The sequence below is a fragment of the Atractosteus spatula genome, chromosome 3, assembly GCF_055471065.1.
Source record: "Atractosteus spatula isolate fAtrSpa1 chromosome 3, fAtrSpa1.hap1, whole genome shotgun sequence".
Taxonomy (NCBI): domain Eukaryota; kingdom Metazoa; phylum Chordata; class Actinopteri; order Semionotiformes; family Lepisosteidae; genus Atractosteus; species Atractosteus spatula.
In genome coordinates, this window is record NC_142708.1 from 68,558,108 (window position 1) to 68,580,729 (window position 22,622).

Below are 22,622 nucleotides of genomic sequence, written 5' to 3' on the forward strand. Positions count from 1 at the left end.
GCATGAAGATGGTGTCATTTGTTTTGTGCGTCTATTCGGCCGTAGAAATGTGCCTGCGCGCCCTTTTGCTGTCCGTGTGTTAAAATGTGCGTGTCCGCGTCTGTGACTGTGTGTGCAAGAGTGTGTTCCTGTGCGAGGGTGTGTGTGTGTGCCTACTGGCAGGTGTTTGGTTGCACAGGCAAGCGTGTGTGCTTGTCTGTGTGCGTGGGGGTGAGGTGGAGAGAGAAGTGCGAGAGGGAGAGAGAGATTCGTGATAAGTCTGAGATCCAATTCCAGCAGCTACTGACGACCCCATCTATTAACACCACAGAAGCTGCGCTGTAGTCTTTTGTACTAGAGAATGCTCCTGTGGTGGTCTGAGTCAAAAGGCCTGTCTTTTTTCCTACTGCTTTTGCTTTAGGATTCTCTGCGCAGGTGTGTGCCGCTCACATTAACTATCTGTTTTAAATAAGGGGGCTGAACGCTACCAGTAGTCTGGCTGCTGGAGATTCCACACCTGCTGGTTTTGTTGCAGCCCAGGTCTCAGCCCTTAACTGAACTGATAAGATACTCGATTTAATATAATGTTTCCATCTGTTCCATCTGTTTCCATCTGTTCCAAAGCTGGAGAATGTGGGTCACGCATAGAATGTATATACAGGTAAAAGGAAACCTCTAACATTTACTTCTTTAAAAAAAGAGGTCAAATGAACATTAAAGGGCTTAATTACATGACTTAGAGCTCGAAACCCTGCAGGTACAGCAGGTTCTCAGGATGAGAACTGGGCACCCCCATCCCATCAGGACCGAGTTTACACCCTCTGCTGATCCCGCCAGACTCCATACGGAAAATGGTGTCAACCCCTTCCTTTCTCCCCGCCCTGGCAGGGATGTGAAACGATTCAAGGACACGAAGAAAGAGTTCGACAAGTGCAGCGAAAGTCTGGAAGCGACCCTGAACCGCAACGCCCAGGCGGCCCGTAACCGCCAGCACGAAGTGGAGGAGGCCAGCAGCTCCCTGCTGACTGCGCGCAAGGCTTTCCGCAACGAGGCGCTGGACTACGTGCTGCAGGTGAGGAGCGCGTCGCCCCCTGGTGGCAGGGAGGTCTCCACTGCTGCGCTGCCGCACATTCCCCATAGAAGAGCCACACGTCCGGTCTGGTGACACCAGTGGGGAAAGGCTGTTTGGCACTTGGAACTTGTGGGATTGTTTTCTCCATTAAGTGCCTTCCTCTCTCTCTTTTTCCCCATTGCTCACACTAAGACTTTTTTTCAGTCATTTCAAAGCCTTTCCAAGAATGAGTAATGTATAGAAGAAAGACTGTATACAAAGTGCAGGGTATGTATCTAAACGGTATTTGTGTTTTCCAGATCAATGTTATCGAATCCAAAAAGAAGACGGACATCCTGTCAGCTGTGAGTTGAACTGGTCTGTTTTGTTTCTGGCGGGAGGGCGAGTAGACGCTGTGTAGTTGGGCTGTTGGATGTGGGTTCTGTGGGGGATGAAATGGGTCCTCTTCCATGCGTGAAGTGCTTTGATATCCTTTGCAAAGAGAAGCGCTATATAAATGCCCCAGTTGTTATTTATTGTAGCAGTGAGATCAGTGGAGGCATTCCGGAGTGGTGTAACATTATTTCACGTAGCGCCAGGCATAAAAGTATCTTACAAAGCTCCACATAAAGCGTATGGAAGTCATGACAGCCAAGTAATTTGTTCCCAGGCAGGACGCTTTTGTTGTGATTTCATGGGTCCTCTTACTGCGGACCCCAGCAGGGAATGGAAGAGCCCACCTGCTCCGCAGCCTGTTCAGCATTAGCTCAGGTCACTCTTGCAGGGGGGGAAGGGGGGGCTGGGGGTTTCGCTTTCGGCGCAACGACCCGGCGAGATCTGCAGCCCGAGCTATTACCACCCAGCCAGCCAGCGAGAAACGGCCTCGCCGGCGACCTTTCAACCTGTCGTGGTGCTCTTGTGCGTTCTTGTGGGGGCAGATGCTGTCGTTGATGGACGCCCACGCGATGTTCTTCGAGCAGGGCCACCAGTCCCTCAAGGACCTGGAGGACTACCGCAGGAACCTTTCTCAGGAGGTGAGCGACCGCGGCACAGAGGGGGCTTCTGAGCGTGCAGGTACCGTGTATAAATACCTGCAGCAGCGCGTTTGCGTGCAGGAGGGTTTCAGCTCTAGTGTGCGGTACATACACTCGTACTGTCTCGTGTGTGTGTGTACGTGCAGGCCTATGTGTGCGTGAAGTTCAGTGGAGAGCTGAGCCGTTCGGAAAGACACTGTCCAGCAGTGTGGCCGAAAAACAGGATGTGAATGCTCACAGGAGAGAGAGAGAGAGAGCAGGAGGGAGAGACAGAGACAGCAGGGGTGAGGCAGGAAGAAGAGAAAGAGAATGGAGAGAGAGATTTCTCTGAAATACCATTACTTATTTTGGTTGGGAGACGCTTCTATCCAAAGCAGCTTACTAAAGGCATAATTTCCTATTTTATTCACACCCAGACACGGGCACTAATTTGTGCAAGTGCCATCTGTGTACAGAACCTTGTGTAATGGAACAACACCTGGGAATTGAACCCACAACCCCGCAGATCCTTATCCGCTGTGCCACACCGCCACCCGTGGAGAGATGGGAAGAAAGAGAGGGAGAGCAGGGAGGGCAGAAGGGAAGGAGGAAATGTAGGAGGGGTAGAAAGACATGTAGCGAGTGGGAGGAAGAGTCCGAGCAAGAGGGAGGTGAGTGAGGCAGTGAGGGACAGACAGTTCATTGTGCGGCATAAAATCTGTGAACAGTTTTTACCAACATTTTACAAGCATGGGGTCTCTCTCAGATCTGTCCCTGTTCTCAGATATCAGTCTGCCTGAACAGGGTAAAATTCTGAGCTCCTCTGCTCCTGTGACACAGCGGCAGCAAGCATTTCGTCAGTGATTGAGCAACAGGTCCTGGCAGCGTTGCTCAAGTTAAGGTTTTGTGCAGGGACAGTGTGGCAGGGGTGCTGGTTGATCCCCATGGCCCAGATGGTGCAGAGATGCTGGGTTGCAGTCTAGGCTCTGTCATGAGCTCCACTGTGACCGGCATTCCCCGCATCTAATGGCACACAACCATCTGAGCGCCACCAGGGCCAGGTGCGCTTGAGTCAGCAAGGGCGTGCCCAGCTTGCCAGAGCATGTGCCCCTGAGGGACTTTCCTAGAGCACCTGTGATCTGGCATTTGTCGAGAGCTGCATTGCTTCTCTGGTCTTTATAAGTGTAGAAAGAACAGAGATGCGGCTGTACGGGCTCTGCAGTTTCCGGGCTCTGCAGTCCCAGGCTGTCCCAGGGAACGGGCCTGTTACCTGGGAGATGAGGGGCTGGACAGAGAGGCAGTTTCTCTGTTCCTAGCCTGACACCTCTTACTGCTCCTCTGAGCTTCCTCTCATCTCCAGGAAATGGCTCAACTTGCCTTTATTTCCTGTGTGAGCAAATGACAGACAGGAAATAGCAACTGCTAGGCCCTGTACCTATTAATATTATTTTATTATGCGTGTGGCTGCAGCCATTCTTATGATTTTGAAGTGTAGCGATAGTGGTTTATTAACAGCAGCAGTATCAGACTTAACAGTAGTAGCTGCATTAGAGCAATAGCGATAGCAGCTGTCACAGTAGAAGCAGCAGTACCAGTAGTACTGGCAACAGTGGTAGTTGCAGTAATACTAACAACAGTAGGTGCAATTGTAGCTGCAATAGCATTATTAGCAGCAGTAGAGGTACAGTGGTCATGCTTAATACTATTTTGCTGATACCTTAATACTTACAAGTGGAGAAACGGTACAGTAAGGGCCAAACACATTATGGGTGCAGGATTGGGTGTAAATTCCACTATCCTGCTGTTAAACTCATGCGGGTTTGGAATCCTCTGTGCTTTTCTGCGCTCAGCTATCTCCCCGCCCATCCCCTCAGTTCTCTCCATGGCCTCTGGAGTGAGCATCCGTGTGTACAGAGGAGGAATGCTGTGATTCCTCCCAGTGCTGCACCCCTCCCCGCAGAGGTAGAGCAGTGATAGGGAGAGGCAGAGAGAGATGAGAGGTCAGAATGCCATCTTGAGTGAAATCAAGAGAGAGCTTCCTAAGGACGGACGAGAGTGGAGTCTTTAAGCCTTGACCAAGATTAAGAGAGATGGAAAGTTGGTACCTTCACTACAGTGTATCTCTGTATGTGTAAAGTGTTGCCTTGAACACATCTACCACCTAATGAATGAAAACCCCTCACCTCCCTCACCCCTGTGTCTCTCTCAGCACACTCAACTGGTCCTGAACTCAGCCCGGGAAAAGAGAGACATGGAGCAGCGTCACACCACCATCAAGAACAAGGTAACTGGCACAGGAAGAGGAAGCTGGGGAACTGGCCTCTGCCACAGGCCTTTGCTTACACAGAGAGCAGTCAGACCACAGAGGGAAACAGAAAGCTGGAGTGTCAGCACTTATGGATGAGCGCTCGCACCTTGAGCGTGCTTCCTGCGTGGTCCTGAGACCTCTGCTGTCCCGTCTGCAGGACATCTCGTACGACGACTCCATGATGGAGTTCACGGGCGACAGCCTCAACGGCATCGCGATGGAGGGCTACCTGTACAAGAGAGCCAGCAACGCCTTCAAGACCTGGAGTCGGTGAGCCCCACCCCCCCACCTGCTCCTCCGGCTTCTTGCTCTTTCTCACTCCTCTTCTTCCTCCCCTTTCCTTCAAGCTCCACTCTAAGTGCTATATTGGCGTGACAGATCAGCTGCAGTGCAGCCAAAGAAAATCGCAGTTAATTACTGAGACCACAGCCCAGCCATAGAAACTGGACACAGACCTGGCTGACCTGGTTGTCCAGGGAGGTCAGGCTCAGTGACCACAGTCTGGACATAGAAACTGGACACAGGCAGACTGACCTGGCTGTCCAGAGAGGTCAGGCTCAGTGACCACAGTCTGGACATAGAAACTGGACACAGGCAGACTGACCTGGCTGTCCAGAGAGGTCAGGCTCAGTGACCACAGTCTGGATATAGAAATTGAACACAAACAGACTGACCTGGCTGCCCAGAGAGGTCAGGTTCAGTGAGCAGAATCTGAACATAGAAACTGGACAGACAGACCTGGCTGTCTAGAGACGACAGGCTCACTGAACACAGTGTGGACACAGAAACTGGACACAGACCTGACTGACCTGGCTGTCCAGAGAGGTCAGGCTCAGTGACCACAGTCTGGACATAGAAACTAGACACAGGCAGACTCTCAACCAATAGTATTTGAGTGTTGTACTGTAAATATGTTGCTGAATGTTATTGCTTTGCAACACTGTAATTCATCTGTCATGGCGATAAAGCTCTTTGCATTTGGTTTAGTTGATCTAATATTAATTTAACCCACTTCCTCTCCCCTCTTCCTGCTTCCTTGAATGATTTGTCTTCCCTTCCCAGACGCTGGTTTTCCATCCAGAACAATCAGCTGGTTTACCAGAAGAAGCTGAAGGTGAGGCTGGCTCGAGGTCCACACCTGAAATGCTAATGTCAAGTGCTACAGTGAGGATAACTCTGGCGCCTGCAGCTGTTTTTACAGGCAGCCCTTCAACCATCAGATCCTGCGTTTTATAAAGGACAGGAACAGTGTGTCTGTGATCAGTTAAGATGGGTGGATTTCTTCAATAAATTGAAGATTTTTTGGAATAGAAATCTGAGCACAATTCGTATCTCAAGGATTACACATTGCATAAGTTAATGAATGAATAAATGAATGAATGACACATTCCCTACACATTTTCCCCAATCTATAGATATACTTTACTTAGGGAGATATCTAATACTGATGCTCTCAAGACTCTGGAGGCCCAGGAATGCATGATTTCCTCCTGTACTGCAAAACCATTATGATGGTACAGTATCTAGAGGATGTTTTTTTACATACCTTCATTTCAAATTTCCCTCTGAGCTTGTAATGATTTAATGAAATCAGTTATTGCCAAAGTTCATTTAGTGTTACCTGGATGTGCGTGACAGGCCTTTTTATGTGCTTAAACAATTTATCGTCACCAGGTATTTGTACTTTAACACACGGATCCCCGGGCTGGGCTCTCCAGTGTGGCTGCAAACCAGTCACAGAGACACTTGCTGTTGCACTGAATCACAGAGCTCAAACTAGTAGCAACAATGTCTTAACCACAGGGCTCAACCTGAATGCTGAGCAATAATTCAATTCAATTCAATTCAATTAATTTTTATATAGTTGGCTACAACAACGAGGAGAAAAAAAACCTTTAGGGGTCCAAGGTCATCTGGTTGCCCAACCTCTTTGGGCATGCTAACATTATAAAATTTCAAAAAAGGAAATAAATGAGTGAGGGTATTAGTCCATCCATCCATCCTGTCTTGTGTGTCAGTACTCCATGCAGATAACAGTGAGCAGGTTGCACTGCATTGCTTGTGAGCCCTGTGGTTTGCATTCGGAGATCAGGAAGTATTCCAGCCTCATCCCCGAGCGGTGCTGTCCTCCCATTTTTGGCAAAGGGAAGAGAACAGAACTGGGCTCAGTATCTCACCATGCTTGTATACTCTGTCCTCGGCTGCTCGGAGGTTGTGTTGGAAGAGTGTTGGACTGTAGCCCCACATTGCACTGCCCTTGCTGTCGACAGGATCCCGTGACGGTGGTGGTGGAGGACCTGCGGCTGTGCACAGTCAAGCCCTGCCCTGACAACGAGAGGCGCTTCTGCTTCGAGGTGGTGTCGCCCTCCAAGTGAGTGGGGAGCAGCAGGGTTGTCAGGCGGGCCGGGGGCGGCTCGCCCTGGCCCTGCAAATCGAAAAGAAGTGAAAAGTGAAAGGATGTGAATTTCGGACTGGCATGTCTTTGTAGGGATGGTCAAGTGAGCCAGTCACCTTGCCGAAACAGATTCCTTGGGATCTGGCCCATACGATGTACGTCCAGAAACAAGATTATTCGCTAATGTGTTAATGTATGTGATGTATGTTCTGAATGATTCCACCTCTTGGTGACTGTGCAGTGACAGTGTCTGTGCAGTAATAGGGTCTTTGCGCAGTGACAGTGTCTCTGTGCAGTAATAGGGTCTCTGTGCAGTGAGAGTGTGGCTGTGCAGTGACAGTGTCTCTGCGCAGTGAGAGTGTGGCTGTGCAGTGACAGTGTCTCTGTGCAGTGAGAGTGTGGCTGTGCAGTAATAGAGTCTCTGTGCAGTGACAGGGTCTCTGTGCAGTGAGAGTGTGGCTGTGCAGTGAGAGTGTGGCTGTGCAGTGACAGTGTCTCTGTGCAGTGAGAGTGTGGCTGTGCAGTAATAGAGTCTCTGTGCAGTGACAGGGTCTCTGTGCAGTGAGAGTGTGGCTGTGCAGTGAGAGTGTGGCTGTGCAGTGACAGTGTCTCTGTGCAGTGAGAGTGTGGCTGTGCAGTGACAGTGTCTCTGTGCAGTAATAGGGTCTTTGCGCAGTGACAGTGTCTCTGTGCAGTGAGAGTGTGGCTGTGCAGTGACAGGGTCTCTGCGCAGTAATAGGGTCTCTGTGCAGTAATAGGGTCTCTGCGCAGTGAGAGTGTGGCTGTGCAGTGACAGTGTCTCTGTGCAGTAATAGGGTCTCTGCGCAGTGAGAGTGTGGCTGTGCAGTGACAGTGTCTCTGTGCAGTAATAGGGTCTCTGCGCAGTGAGAGTGTGGCTGTGCAGTGACAGTCTCTCTGTGCAGTAATAGGGTCTTTGCGCAGTGACAGTGTCTCTGTGCAGTGAGAGTGTGGCTGTGCAGTGACAGGGTCTCTGCGCAGTAATAGGGTCTCTGTGCAGTAATAGGGTCTCTGCGCAGTAATAGGGTCTCTGCGCAGTAATAGGGTCTCTGTGCAGTAATAGGGTCTCTGTGCAGTGACAGGGTCTCTGTGCAGTGAGAGTGTGGCTGTGCAGTGAGAGTGTGGCTGTGCAGTAATAGGGTCTCTGTGCAGTGAGAGTGTGGCTGTGCAGTAATAGGGTCTCTGTGCAGTGAGAGTGTGGCTGTGCAGTGACAGTGTCTCTGCGCAGTGAGAGTGTGGCTGTGCAGTGACAGTATCTCTGTGCAGTTATAGGGTCTCTGTGCAGTGAGAGTGTGGCTGTGCAGTGACAGTGTTTCTGTGCAGTGAGAGTGTGGCTGTGCAGTGACAGGGTCTCTGTGCAGTGAGAGTGTGGCTGTGCAGTGACAGTGTCTCTGCGCAGTGAGAGTGTGGCTGTGCAGTGACAGTGTCTCTGTGTAGTTATAGGGTCTCTGTGCAGTGAGAGTGTGGCTGTGCAGTGACAGTGTTTCTGTGCAGTGAGAGTGTGGCTGTGCAGTGACAGTGTCTCTGTGCAGTGAGAGTGTGGCTGTGCAGTGACAGTGTTTCTGTGCAGTGAGAGTGTGGCTGTGCAGTGACAGTGTCTCTGTGCAGTAATAGGGTCTCTGCGCAGTGAGAGTGTGGCTGTGCAGTGACAGTGTCTCTGTGCAGTAATAGGGTCTTTGCGCAGTGACAGTGTCTCTGTGCAGTGAGAGTGTGGCTGTGCAGTGACAGTGTCTCTGTGCAGTGAGAGTGTAGCTCTGCAGTGAGAGTGTGGCTGTGCAGTTATAGGGTCTCTGTGCAGTAAAAGGGTCTCTGCAAAGTGAAAGTGATGTTGAATATTCCCTGTGCTGTAGAATGTGTGCAGTGACTGCGGTGCTGTGTTAACAGGAACTGCCTGCTGCAGGCAGACTCGGACCGGCAGCAGCAGGCCTGGATCCTGGCTGTGCAGAGCAGCATTGCCTCGGCCTTCCAGGAGCGGCGAGAGGAACCACAGGGCCCGGTGAGCCACACAAACACACGAACATCCCAGAGTCAGCTAGTGCACATGGAGCATCTTTCTTTCTGGTTCATTTACTCATGCTTGTAGGGTTGTTGACAGCACGGCTACCACGTGATGATTGATGAAGTGCTGAGCAACGTAGTGTTTTACACAGGGGCTGACTATCCTGTGGTTCTGTGAGGGCTGTATGTGGTTTGAAGCGGGAGGGAGGGAGTGGGAAGACAAAAGTTGCTGTTCGCTAGAGGTTCCCTGTGTCCTCTAGTTCTTGGTCCAACCAAGTTCTTCAACCCAGGCTGATTGATTTCCATTTTCTATCTGAAGCCTGTTTTTTCAATCTGCCCACAGCTCGTGGAGTTGAATGGGATTTAGAATTGCTTTGAGCTCTGTGCCCCTCCCCAAGCAGCAGACTTGCCCTCACTCAGGTGTGCCAGCTGGACAAGTGGCCACCCGGGCCTCCAGACAAATAGAGGCACCTTCTTTAGGAGCGTGGGGGACCACTTCACTCCCGCTATCCATTTAGCAGAAACTGGTCACCTGTTGAGAGCCACTGAGACGGGAATCATGGAGAGAACTCTTATGTAGCAAGTTGAGACGGCACAGAGATTTGGAGAAAGGACTGAGACTCATTAATGGGTCGACAGAAGTCTAAATGGGCGAGCAGGTCAATGAAAGTCATCAGTTAGCACCAGAAATAACCAGCTGAGCTGGAATGAAGACCAGTAGACGCACAAGCCCCACAGGACCAAGGCTGGAACCTCTGCGTACTAACTCTTGTAAGACACGGGGGTCAGATGGGAACACATTCTACACGAGCTGCTCTGACTCTTTTCCTCGGTGTGTGGTGTCTCAGAGGGGCCCGGTCCGCACCTTATCGACGAGCAACATGCTGGATCCGCCCCGACCGAGCGTGGACCAAGCCGCCCTGGAGCAGGTGCAGAAGATCCCTGGGAACGGGCAGTGCTGTGACTGTGGGGAGCCCAATCCCGACTGGGCCAGCATCAACCTGGGCATCACCCTGTGCATCACCTGCTCTGGCATCCACAGGTAGGCCCCGCAGCACTGCGGCTACAGCTCCTGCTCTGAGAACAGTTACAGCTACTGCTATCCACTCTTTCAGAGGTGGACAATCTCTGTCCAGGACAGCCTTAACTAGGCAGGTTCACCAGAACACTCGGTGGCTGTGAATTTCTGAAGTCTTGAGACAATTGTGTTGTGAGCATGGAAGCATTTGATCCGTTAAGTAGGGTAGAGATCACCACTGAACTGAAAATACCAATGCCCTGTAGTTCTCAAGGACCACAGTTAACCAATATTGATTTAATTAGTCCATGTCATGTACTAAATTGATTACAACTCAAAGGTTCCAGATGGTTACAGTTTGGAGATTTAAGAGTGTCCTATAAGACCTTCTAACCACCTCTGTACTATTACTACTGGTACTGAAAAGTACCACTGTTCCTGCTGCTGCTACCTAATACTACTGTCAGTACTGCTGTTACTGCTGCTACTACCTATTACTACTGTCAGTACTGCTGCTACTACCTATTACTACTCTTAGTACTACTGCTGTTACTGCTACTAGTCTTAGTACTATTGCTGTTACTGCTGCTACTACCTGTACTCTTGGTACTACTACTGTTACTGCTGCTACTACCTATTACTACTGTCAGTACTGCTGCTACTACCTATTACTAATCTTAGTACTACTGCTGTTACTGCTACTAGTCTTAGTACTATTGCTGTTACTGCTGCTACTACCTGTTACTACTCTTGGTACTACTACTGTTACTGCTGCTACTACCTATTACTACTTAGTACTACTGCTGTTACTGCTACTACTACCTGTTACTACTCTTAGTACTACTGCTGTTACTGCTACTACTTCCTGCTACTACTGTCAGTACTGCTGTTACCGCTGTTACTACTGTTAGTACTGCTAGTACTAACTAAAGTGCGGTTACTACCTGTTACTACTGCTGTTACTTCTATAAAGAGAACTGCTGCAAGTGCTTTTTCTACTGCTTTTATCATAAATAATTCCAGTAGTCATTTAACAGACACTTCCTTCCTGTCCCTCTCTGTTTCTCAGGAGTTTAGGGGTCCACTTCTCCAAAGTACGTTCTCTGACTTTGGACTCTTGGGAACCAGAGCTGATGAAGGTACTTTTCCGGGCGTCTCCGTCCTGCTTTGTGGGATATTTCTCTTCAGCTTCCAGTGGGATAAGCCCCTAGGTGTCCCCTCTTATTTCAGTGCCAAGACAGAGCCTGTACCTATACATCATTACATGGGCATATTTTGAAGAGTTCAAGGTGGGGACAACAGTGCCCTCCTCTCGTCATGGGAGCAGGGGTGGGGAGAGATTGTTTTGCAGTGCAAGTGCTTTGAGATCCCTCTCATTTCTCCCATACGACAACATTTGTGAGTCTGCAGAGGTGCTATTTTGGGGACCCTGTTTCCTAAAAGTCAGTCGAGCACCTTAATTTATTCTTTTTCTTTAGTGAAAAAAAAGTCTAAGAAGGGCTTTTTTGCACCTTCTCTGGCCTTCCCAGTCCTATCTCTAAGATGTACAGTAAGAAGGGACAGAATATTCACCTGTGGATGTGCTACTCACCTGGCATGGTTCTGTGTCTCTCCCTCAGTTAATGTGCGAGCTGGGGAACACTGCCATCAACAGGATCTACGAGGCGCGCATCGACGAGATCACCCTCAAGAAACCACATCCCGGCAGTCCCAGGTCTGACAGCAAGGTTACGGTGCACGATCAGTGAAGTGCAGTTCAGCCCTGTGAAATCAGGGTAAAAGCTCAGTGAAGTGCAGTACAGCCCAGTTAAATCAGGGTAAAAGCTCAGTGAAGTGCAGTACAGCACAGTGAAATCAGGTTAAAATGTCATTGAAGTGCAGTAAAGTACAGTGAAATCAGGGTAAAAGCTCTGTGAAGTGCAGTAAAATACAGTGAAATTGGGATAAAAGCAGAGTAAAGTGTAGTAAAAGAATGTAGTAAAATAATGAGTAAAAAAAGTGAAATAATGGAAAATCACAGTAAAACACAGTTAATCATGGTAAAAAGACAGTAAAATGCAGTAAAGAGCAGTGAATCTAAGATACAAACACAGTGAAGAGTGGTAAGCCACAGTGAAATCCAGATCAAAGTGAAGTAAGGATTAGAGAGACATGGTAAAACACATCAAAAACACGGAGAAGTCGCAGCAAAGCCATTGGAAATGTCGGATGAAATCTACAGGGGCTACTCTAAATAGGGCATGCAATTCACAGCAGGACTGATTCCGAGTTTTATTATAGAGCCCGAGAAGCATCAGTGCTGATTGCGATCAAGCCCCTCATGAGAAGGTGTTTCACACGGCGAGAATGTTTCCTCTTGTGTCCAATTACTTGAGTTCCCTTTCATCCCCAAGTATCAGAGTCAGTGTCGCCACGGCCCATAGAATGACGTTGCGGTTCAGACGTGGGCCGTTTCAACTCTTCATCCTCCCTATTTATAATTACTGTCTGTATATACAGGACAGTACACTCAACACAGTGCACATGAAGGTCGTTTGTCATTTGCATAATTAGAAGTGGTGTGACTTTTAATACATACGTTAGATATAAAGTTACATGCGTGTATAGCCTGTCAATGATTAAAAGATCACTCAAAAGCTTTCGTCACTGCGACCTTGGTTTTACATCTCATCCGAAGGACGGCACCTTTTTTACAGTATTGTGTCCCCGTCATTATACTGGGGCATTAGAACCCACACAGACCGCAGGGTGAGCGCCCCCTACTGGCCCCACTAACACCTCTTCCAGCAGCAACCTTAGCTTTCCCAGGAGGTCTCCCATCCAGGTGCTGGCCAGGCTCACACCTGCTGAGCTTCAGTGGGGCTGCCAGCTGGGAGTTGCAGGGTGATATGGCTGCTTACACCCCGAAATGTGCAAAAGAGGGGTAAACGCCAATTGAATGACGTCGATTGACATGATGCACTTTAAACTATTCTCATGTTGAACCACGTGATTGATGGAGCGAGTCGAGCGACCATCCCTTCCATACTTCTAGTTTCTAGAACAGCCGCTAGAGAGCGTGTGATTACTGATGTGGAGCACCTAGAGTCAATCACAAGCGTGTCGTTTCAGCCTGTTTTTCATTAGTCACTAGTGTTTCCCTCCTTCGTAGGTCCTAAAAAGTTCACAGGCCCTAGGCACTGTGTCTACACTGTGGCCTACAGTGCCTCATGGGAAATCCGGCACTGGGTTTAGCTACAGGAATGGGTGTCCCAGAGGGTGTCTATCTTTTTAGTAGGGTTGCCTGCTTCCTAACATCTTCTCTCCTCTGTCTTTCTCCCCCTGCCAAGCCTGACAGGAAGCTGCGCAGGTAAGGGCGTGCATCGGACAATAGCGTCTCCAGCGGAAACGCAGTGCGTGACCGCGTGGTTCTGTGTTGCAGTGTGCCTCAGCACATGCCTGCAGCTCCTGATCGCAGCATGGTCTGTGATTTTAAAGACTGTGACGTGCCGGGCATGACACTCAGCCCTGGCTCTATTAATATATAGTACACTGCCAAACCCAGAAAATGAGAAAACGCCTCTTATAGCGGGCTGGTTCACCACCAGGGGCAGTTACAACTGTGACCGATTACAGCAGCAGTTCCACCAGACCAGGGCTCTCAGACCCAACACCGTGGAGTTGAGTCAAGTCATGCTGAGTCACGTTTTCTGGTTTTTTGATCCAACCTGAGAAGTCAATGAAAACAATTAACCTAACTATTTCCCTATTTAGACGGATCACTCTAGGATTTTTCTTAAGGTCTTTCACAGTACGTATCTGAAAAGGAGCACTTCAATAAGCACACTATCCTGTAAAACACCTTTGAATCTAGTTAGATGTGCTAAAAAACTATGCTGTTAATTAAATAATTAGACGAGCCCTGTAACTGAGAGCTCAGATGGAACAAAACCCAGAAGACACCAGGTCCTCCAGGAATTGAGCAATTGAAGTGGACACCCTAGCTCTAGATGTTCACAGACTGTTCTGCCAATCTTTTGACACTTAAGGCTTTCTGGAGTGACCAGTTAGCCAGGTTTGCTGTTGCCTTCAGTGTTGCATCAACCCGGCCTCTTGTGATGTCACATCCACTGACCCTCTTTTAGCTTAGCCCAGCACACCGAGGACCGCAAGAACCATTATAAACGAGAGGAGGCCACTCAGCCCATCTGTCCCATTGGGTTTGTTAGTAGCTCATTGATCCAAGGGTCTCATCCAGCTGTTACCTGAAAGAAGCCAGAGTATCGACTCCAGCAACATGGCTGGGTAGCTCGTTCCCAGCTCCCACATCTTAAATAAATCAGCGGGTTGCAGGGTAGTGCTGCCCTGTCTGATCTCTTCCCCTCGTCTCTTTCTTTTCCCCTGCTGTGCATCTGTCTGTCCCCCCCGCCCCCCACAACACTCTCTCAGGCAAGAGAAGGAGTCGTGGATTCGCTCCAAGTATGTGGAGAAGAAGTTCATCCAGAAGCTCCCGGAAACGGGGCGCCCCCTCCGCCGCTCCAGTGCCCGGAGGAACCGGGGCAACACTCTGGAGAGGACCACCGCCCGGCCCCCTCTCAAACCCAAGCCCAACCGCGCCACCCTGCCCCGGCTCACAGGTGATCACGCCCGCACGCACAGTGGCACTCGCCGCCGTCCACGAGAGCGCGGGCAATCGGGGGGCTGAGGGGAGGGGCTGGCTGTCGGGGGTCCGCTGTAATGCTCTGCCTCCCGCCTCCCCCCAGGTCTCACCCTGAGTGATGTGAGCAACGCGACCTTCGGCAAGGACTCCAGCACCCTGGCAAGCTCCCAGAAAGGTGAGAGGGCTCACCCAGTCCTTACAAAGCCCAGCTGTGAACTGTGGACTGTGTACAGACTGCTGTAGACAGTGACAGTTTTGAATACTGTATATTCAGGGTAAGCGTAGTGCTGTATACAGTATTCAGTGACAGTGCAGTGCTGTATATACAGTGACAATGCAGTGCTGTACACAGTATTCAGTGACAGGGCAGTGCTGTATATACAGTGACAATGCAGTGTTGTATACAGTATTCAGTGACAGGGCAGCGCTGTATATACAGTGACAATGCAGTGCTGTATACAGTATTCAGTGACAGGGCAGTGCTGTTGTATACAGTATTCAGTGACAGGGCAGTGCTGTATACAGTATTCAGTGACAGGGCAGTGCTGTATATACAGTGACAGGGCAGTGCTGTATATACAGTGACAGGGCAGTGCTGTATACAGTATTCAGTGACAGGGCAGTGCTGTATACAGTATTCAGTGACAGGGCAGTGCTGTATATTCAGTGACAGGGCAGTGCTGTATATTCAGTGACAGGGCAGTGCTGTTGTATACAGTATTCAGTGACAGGGCAGTGCTGTATATACAGTGACAGGGCAGTGCTGTTGTATACAGTATTCAATGACAGGGCAGTACTGTATATTCAGTGACAGGGCAGTGCTGTATATACAGTGACAGGGCAGCGCTGTTGTATACAGTATTCAGTGACAGGGCGGTGCTGTATATACAGTGACAGGGCAGTGCTGTATACAGTATTCAGTGACAGGGCAGTGCTGTATGTACAGTGACAGTGCAGTCTTGTCCCCAGACGAAGATGAGGAAGATGACCTCAGTGGGCTTCACCCTGGGGCTCTGCTGTACCGGGCTGCCGTGATGCAGAACTTTCCTGTGATGGCCGACGCTCTGGCTCATGGCGCTGATGTCAACTGGGTGAACACAGGCGAGGAGAGCCGTACCCCCCTGATCCAGGCTGTGTCCTCTGTGAGAACCCCCCTCTCCTTTTTCTCTTCTCTCCTGTCTCTTGTATCTCTCCCTCTCCTCTCCATTCTTCGGCTGTTCCCTTCTCCTCTGTCTTATTGTTTGTGACTCAACTACAGCCACCCTGTCTTGGTCCTCCTCTATCCCAGGATTCCCTTGTTGCCTGTGAGTTCCTGCTTCAGAACGGGGCGAACGTCAACCAAACCGATGCCAAGGGAAGGGGCCCCCTCCACCATGCCACCATCCTGGGACACACAGGGTACGGCTGTGCAGACAATGACAGGCAGGGGGCGCTACACCCACTGGTAACAACAGTGGGAGGGGTTGGCTTGGTTCCCTTCGCTCCAGACGGTTCACAGTTAATTCTTTAAATGAATGTGTGTGTCTGTGGGACAGTGCCTGAAAACAGCTTCAGAAAAACCAACAGAGTTCATTTTGTTTATTATTTTGCTGATATGGGATCAGCAAAGAACATGTTTTTCCAGAATGCTGATGATTATAGTGATGTCGACAATGAGAAGGTTTAATGCTGGGATCTACTAGCCCTCACTCTGGTGGGCGTGTGTGTGGGCGTCTGTGTGGGCGTGTGTGGGCGTGGGAGTGTGGCAGTGTGGCCGTGTGTGCCCGTGTGTGTGTGTATGCGCACCCTCATCTCTCCCCCTCTCCGCCCTGCAGGCTGGTGTGTCTGTTCTTGAAGAGGGGGGCGGACCAGAACGCCCGCGATCGGGATGACAAGGACCCCCTCACCATCGCGATCGACAACGCCAACGCCGACATCGTCACGCTGTGAGAGCAGGCCGCGGCCCGCGCCGGGAGGGGGAGGGGCTGGGGGTACAGGACTAAGCACGAGGGGGGGGTGTTGCAGGAAGAGCGATTTCCTTTTACAGAACAGTGTCGCGAAAGTGACAAAACAGGGGCTCTATGGCGCTCTCCCTCTTGAGCCCTGAGACCCATCCCGGTCCAGCTGAGACCAGGATGGCCCAGCTCCTGCCCTCCGTGAGCTGGATCAGGGCTGGAGTTAATCCTCCAGAGCTCTTTCTCTGCAGCCCAGCCAGCACAGCCAACGGCAACTTGACAGACGCTTTACCCTTCCAATCAGAGCTCACGGTGGAGCTCGCAGCATGTCACAGAACGAATGGCTGCTGAGGTGGGCGTGTCTTTGTGTCCACTCTCTTGCCACTCTCTTGGGCAGGTGCAAAATAAAAACAAGAATCTTGTAGGCATTAGAACGCAGTATAAAAATGAAGATTCTCCATGAAATACAGTGAGTTATTTAGGGACTGGAAGTGCAATATGTTCTCAATGCTACTGACAGACATGCATGCTTTAATGAGGTGTGATTTCCTGAATTTATCCGCACCTGTGCAGCTTGTGTGGATGTATGTTCCATCTGTGGTTGTCAGATGAGGGTTTGGAGCCCCTTGAGATCCTCAGAAACTAAGGGAGATGTTTTCCACCAGTTGTTACCAGTGTGGGAAACCAGCACACTCATGTTGTGGATTGGCTCTGACTCTTCTTAAAGTGCTTAAATGTTTTAACTTGAAATTCAGTCTTTGATACTGGATAACAAGTAGCAGCTTTATTGATAACAGCTATTTCACATACTGTAGGTATCACGTTTATTTTGAGGGCTCCTTATTGATAGCAATGTCTTGGAGCTTCTCTTCCCCTGTGTCATGTATATAGTAAAGAGGGCTGGTTCTCAAACACTGTGTGTTGTGGGCGTTACCCTATCACAGTGGCCTTGTTGACTGGTGCTGTCTGACTCCACCCTCTCTGCCCACAGGCTCCGCCTTGCCAAGATGAAGGAGGAAATGATGCGGGAAATGGAAGGCGCCTACGGCCAATCAGGTCAATGCAGGGAGAGGGAGGTCCCTTCAAGCGGTGGGGGCGTGTCCAGGAAGAGCTTTCAGGCCTTCCGGAACCATTTGACAGGATGGACCATGGGGGGCTTGAGCAATTAGACTTTTACCTCTCTGCTTAGCCCCACACTCCCACAAACACCTCTGTTCCCCTGCGCCCTCCTGAAACCCTCAGCTTCCACGTGCGCATGCTCTGAGCAGCTTCGCATCAGTTAAACACAACAATCTCATCAAATCCTTATCTCCACGAACAGCTGGGAATCCCCAGCTCTGACTCTTGTGACATGCAGCCCCTTCTAGAGTCCCGTTCTCACCATTCACAGTGATCATTTTTAACGTGAAACGTTGTTACTCCACTTGTGACATCAAATCTCAGAGTTGGAGGTCAAATCACTTTTCAGGAAACTGGCTAATTAGTTGAGTCTCGGTTGACTGAAGTAAACGAGACCTCAGTCTGCAGATGAAAGGGAACTTGCACAATCTGGGGTCAGGGATCAGGGTCACGATGACCTGGATGTGGCGATTTAAATTTAATGATTTAATGAGTGAGTGTTTAAGTGTTTAAAGTCCAAAGTCACCTCTGCTGTGGACTCAGAGCTGCCACATGGCCTGATCTCTTCAGGCTTTTAAAAGCACTTTCAATGCATAAAGTTGAGCATTAATCCTTTGAGAAACTGACAGTCCTACATAGCAGGAACGGACCCACAATGCTTTGCTGAAATAGCACAGCTGCCGAATGGCCAGGGGGGCAGCAGTAACGTCTGAAACATCTAGATGAGAAAGAAGAATCGCCCTGCTTTTTCCTGCATGACGTGCTGCTGCCTGCTGTTCATGAAAGTGTCCTAGTTCCGGCCCACTCACTCGGTGGGTGGCAGGAGCCTCTGAGGAACAAGAGTATTTTAAAAAGCATTTCTCAAGTCCTGGGCTGATTTTTTTTTTCTCCCGTTCAGACGAAACGGGGCCTAACCCGTCCAGCCGCTGTGCGGTCAGCTAACACGGTTACAGCCGGCCAAGGCCTGTCTCTGGGGTCAGGGCTGGTCAGCCTGCCCGCTGACCTCTGTTCTGGATGTCCTTGCTCGCAGAGCAGCAATGCCAAGTCCTGCCCCAGTCTTGGGAAACTTACTTTGCACTTTTGAGAACGTTTGAGCCCACAATCCATTTTGCACTTTCTGTAAAAGCCTTTGTATAATATTTATATAATAATGACCAGCTATGACACTAAGGGCATTTGCAAAGCAGTTTGAAAAGCCTGTCTGGGATAATGCTGTTTCTGATGCTGTACTGTACTGTCTGCCTGAAGCTTTCCGCTCTGTGTATGGCCTCATGCTGTCACGAACTTTAACCTGAACTGCCTTGTGCTCCTAGTGCACTGCAGCTCTGCACAAATTGGCCTTTTGGTGGCACACTGACACACTACTTCATTGCTCACATGATTCCTGTAACACCTCTGCCCCAACACTCTCCTTTTTACCGGACGGTGTTGGGGTGTCTCCCTCCTTGAAAAAGGACGGGGGGGGGGGGGGGTGGCCTCGAATTTTCACCGGGTGCCCCAAACGCTTAGTAAATGCTGGATCCCTAAAGAGGCAGGTCCCATGAGATTCAGTCCTGGCTTAGACTGCCACCCCAGGGCCCCAGTTTCTAGGGATCTGGTCCCTGCATTGCTGTTGTTTGGGTTCCCTACTGGGACTCAGGATGGATCCATGGGCGCTCCTCGTTCTCCTCCCTGTCTCAGACAGTGGGTGGGGGGGCAGCGTTGTACAAGAAGCACCCCCAAACTATAGGTGCTTAGGCTTTAACCTTCAGCATTTGGGCACTTCGTAGGATCCCTGATGCAATCTGGGGGGCTCTCCCCCCTCCCCTGCTTCCCCTTGCCTTGTTAAGAGAGTTTTGGACCATTTGAAAAATAAGGGCGTCCATGCAGCGGAGATGCACATGTGAGCCACTGTGTTACTGCTTCCTGTTACAGCAGCGCTGTTCGGAGGAACGAGGAGCCTCTCGCTTGCCCAGCCGTGTCTGCTGCCTGCCAGCTTTCGCTCACTTATAAAAAATGTGTTCTGCGCCTGTAACGGATTTTCCTTACGTGCATCTGCAGCGCGCCGTGTGCAAACAGCGGCCTCGATCTCGCGGTGCTACGTGACGCTGTGGCGCTCATTATTGCTGTCTGTGTGTCTTGTCCGTCTGTCCTTGTGCGTCCGCCATTGCTGTCGGCGTCGCCGCCGCCGCCGTCCTGCGAGATGTCTGCCGGCCGCAGCACTCGTGAGCTTCGCCATCGCCACCCTGTGTCCTGCGTCCCGAACAGGTAACACTGCGCTTGGCCCCGCCGCCCCGCGACCAGCGCCCAGAACAGGTGCCACGCCGGCTCTGGCCCAGGTGGAACAGCTCCCCCGTCAGCAGCTCGCCAGCACTGTTTAAGGGGGGATGCTGACCTAGAGGTGTTCAGTCATAATCCCACAGACGGCTCTTCAGCCAGGCAGAGACACCAAATGTCTGAACCTGCTCCTCCTCTCTGGTACTGAGCAGGACTGCCATTGCAACAGCGCCTCCTCAGTGGGGTAAAACTAACCTGTCTCACGACGGAGACGCCCGTCTCGCTCGTGTTGGAGCGTTCAGCCAGCCTAGTGCCCGTGCCCCTGTTCGCGCAGAGCCGCAGGAAATCAGTCACCTGGTGCGCCGCTTTAATAACCAGCGACATCGCTAAAGACCCGCAGACGTAAACTAGACACTGTACCCTCGGGAAGTCCTGGACTGCCGGCCATGCTTGTGAACTGGGCAGAAACATGGAAAAACACGGCCGCTTTAAACATGGAAACCCTTTACCGGAGGGGCGACAGAGAGCACATCATGAACGCGTGCCCTAGCATTTGTATAAAAAAACCGTACAATTGCATATTCACAAATAAATTCGGCATTAGTGTCGGAGTCGGCAAAGGATGGGTTCCTTACACTGCGGAGACAGTGGGAGTATCCCGCCCTGCCTCGCTGTTCTTCACCCCTGGGCTGCAAACGTCCTCACTCGCCAGGTGAATCTGTTGAATCTCTGTTGAATCTCTCCCTTTCTTGCTCGCAGGGGACGAGACGTACCACGACATCTTCCGCGACTTCTCCCAGATGGCCTCCAACAACCCGGAGAAACTGAACCGCCGCAGCACGGACCTCAAGACGCCCTAGCCCGGTTACGTGTGTGTGTGGGGGGGGGGGAGGGGGGTGTGTGTGTGTGTGTTGAAGGTGGGTGGGGGTAGAGGCGGGGTAGAGGTCGTTCTGATTGGACGGCTGTCAGAGGTCTCCTGCTGATCAAACACCCCTACCCCTCCCGCCCTGTGTCCGTGGCAGGTGGTTCAGATTGCTGGGTTTTTGGTTCAGATTCAGATGTATGGCCCCGTGGGGTGCAGGCGGTGGCTGATCTGGGCTCTTCCTCTTCACTACATTGAGAATTTGTCCCAGCTCCTCTTCTGGAGGCTTTGGAGATCTCTGATGCCCAGAACTGTGAACCAGAGGAGCCCCCGTGGCCCCCACTGTCAAAATAAAGGCTTCATTATTAGAACCTCCCCCCTCCCTCTGGTTCTGCTGACTCCCTGTGCCACCCCTCTAACCCCTGTTATCACATACACTCCAGCAGAAGCTCATATGTATTAGATGACTAATTAATGTTGATTTAGGATCAATTATGCAAATGGAGCACAGGCTGAAGTCCTGGAAGAGAGAGGAAGAGCCCAGCTTGTCTCACCCTGTATGTCACGGGCTCTGCCAGCTCTGAGAGCCTGCAGGTTGGAGCCGTGTGTCAGCTGCTGAGTGTTACCCTCGAACACATTCTGTACTCGGGAGTTTTTTTAGTGGAAAAGTTTGACGCCGTAGCAAATTAAGGACTAGGATTGCCTGAGTGGGACCAGCGAAAGAAGATGACATTCCAAAAGATGCTTTTTAACAAGAGTGGACACATGGAGTATGCAGCAACAAGGCATTAGGATTTTTAACGAACAAACCTTCTAAATTCTTGATATTTTTCATCCTGTCCTGGAGAGCCACAATCCTACAAAATTAAGACTGGTGAAAAACAAGCGAGTTTATTAAGCGAGTTCTGCACTGTATACTGTATATACATATCAGAGTTCTGCTGTTTTTATTGTTGTTGTTGTTGTTTTCAGGTTTATGCAAAGAGAATGAAAGAAAACACAGGTGTTGTTGCACTGTTCTGTAACGTTCAGAGTGCTAATGGAGCACCACTGTTCCGTGCTGCTGTGCTGAGATTGTCGTAGTACAAGGCGGTTTGCTAGGGTTAAGGTTCATTCAGGGCTGGAAACAGCCCTTGCTGTATAAAGGGAGCACTGTGCTCTCACCTCCCTATCAGAACCGTGAGCGTGGCCTGACTATCTTGACAAACAGCATTGTTTTAACTGTCAGCTCTCTTCCTTAGGAAGCACGAGGCCCAGATCTTCTGGTGAGTAATTGCACGAGTTGCTGGGAAGGTTAACTCTTTCCAGACGACTGAATCAGGTAATCGCTGAAAAACAGGAACGTGGAAGAAATTGAGGAAAGGAGAATCAAAGGGGCCTAAATGCTAACTTTTAAAAGGTGATTTAGTGGTTTCATGAAATTAGGATAATTGTGCGCTGAGCTACTACAGATGCCGTCAGGGCCTCAGCCTCATGGATGAAAAGCTGTCCCGGCAAGGAAGACTGGAGCAGTTACATTTTTCTGGGTGTAAAGGTCACAGAAAAACAAACTGAAATTGTCTCTTAAAAACTGGAGAACTGAGATTGGAGTGCGTACCGCGAAGTTCACATGGATTCGTCTGGGACCAAGACCTCACTGTCTCCCATCGACCTTCTCGTGCTGCGGGCTTCAGGGCCTAATTGATCCAGAGTAGCTCGTAATGTTCCGAATTAGGTCACGAGGGTTGGTTTGGAATGACCAACTGTGGCCTCTCCGGGATCGAGAGTGGACCACCCTGTTTTATAGAACTAATAAATGACACTGTTGCCCCATGTCTGCCATTTCGGCTCCACCGACGTGTGTATGTAGTAGGAGCAGAGTACAGTATGAGCACCCTGCCGGAGCCACAATGGCGCCAGTTCTCATATGAACTCAGTTCGGTTGATCATTGTATAGTTCTGCTGATTTATTTATTGTCTGTGAGCTTTACTGTCAGTTTTGTTTTGTGCATGTACATTTTTTAAAAATAAATATTTGCATTTATGGCCAGTC

At 50.3% G+C, this 22,622-nt stretch overlaps 1 protein-coding gene across 2 annotated transcripts in view; it reads left to right on the top strand.

Moving 5' to 3' along the window:
• The window catches only part of acap1 (ArfGAP with coiled-coil, ankyrin repeat and PH domains 1), a 37,448-nt gene extending 14,829 nt beyond the window's left edge, over positions 1-22,619 (top strand). Inside the window, exons 6-24 of one of the 2 annotated variants that reach the window (XM_088910037.1) lie at positions 868-1,051; positions 1,351-1,395; positions 1,969-2,064; positions 4,253-4,327; positions 4,509-4,621; positions 5,414-5,465; positions 6,622-6,722; positions 8,649-8,760; positions 9,611-9,804; positions 10,850-10,919; positions 11,400-11,494; positions 14,209-14,396; positions 14,523-14,594; positions 15,389-15,561; positions 15,708-15,817; positions 16,234-16,344; positions 17,345-17,409; positions 19,390-19,719; positions 20,488-20,660. In XM_088910037.1, the coding sequence (XP_088766163.1) occupies positions 868-1,051; positions 1,351-1,395; positions 1,969-2,064; positions 4,253-4,327; positions 4,509-4,621; positions 5,414-5,465; positions 6,622-6,722; positions 8,649-8,760; positions 9,611-9,804; positions 10,850-10,919; positions 11,400-11,494; positions 14,209-14,396; positions 14,523-14,594; positions 15,389-15,561; positions 15,708-15,817; positions 16,234-16,344; positions 17,345-17,409; positions 19,390-19,719; positions 20,488-20,588 (2,287 nt within the window). In that variant the 3' untranslated portion in view covers positions 20,589-20,660. Of the gene's footprint in view, positions 1-867; positions 1,052-1,350; positions 1,396-1,968; positions 2,065-4,252; positions 4,328-4,508; positions 4,622-5,413; positions 5,466-6,621; positions 6,723-8,648; positions 8,761-9,610; positions 9,805-10,849; positions 10,920-11,399; positions 11,495-14,208; positions 14,397-14,522; positions 14,595-15,388; positions 15,562-15,707; positions 15,818-16,233; positions 16,345-17,344; positions 17,410-19,389; positions 19,720-20,487 lie in introns of both variants that reach the window. The other variant, XM_088910035.1, reaches the window with a different exon arrangement.
• The last annotated feature ends 3 nt before the right edge of the window (positions 22,620-22,622 follow it).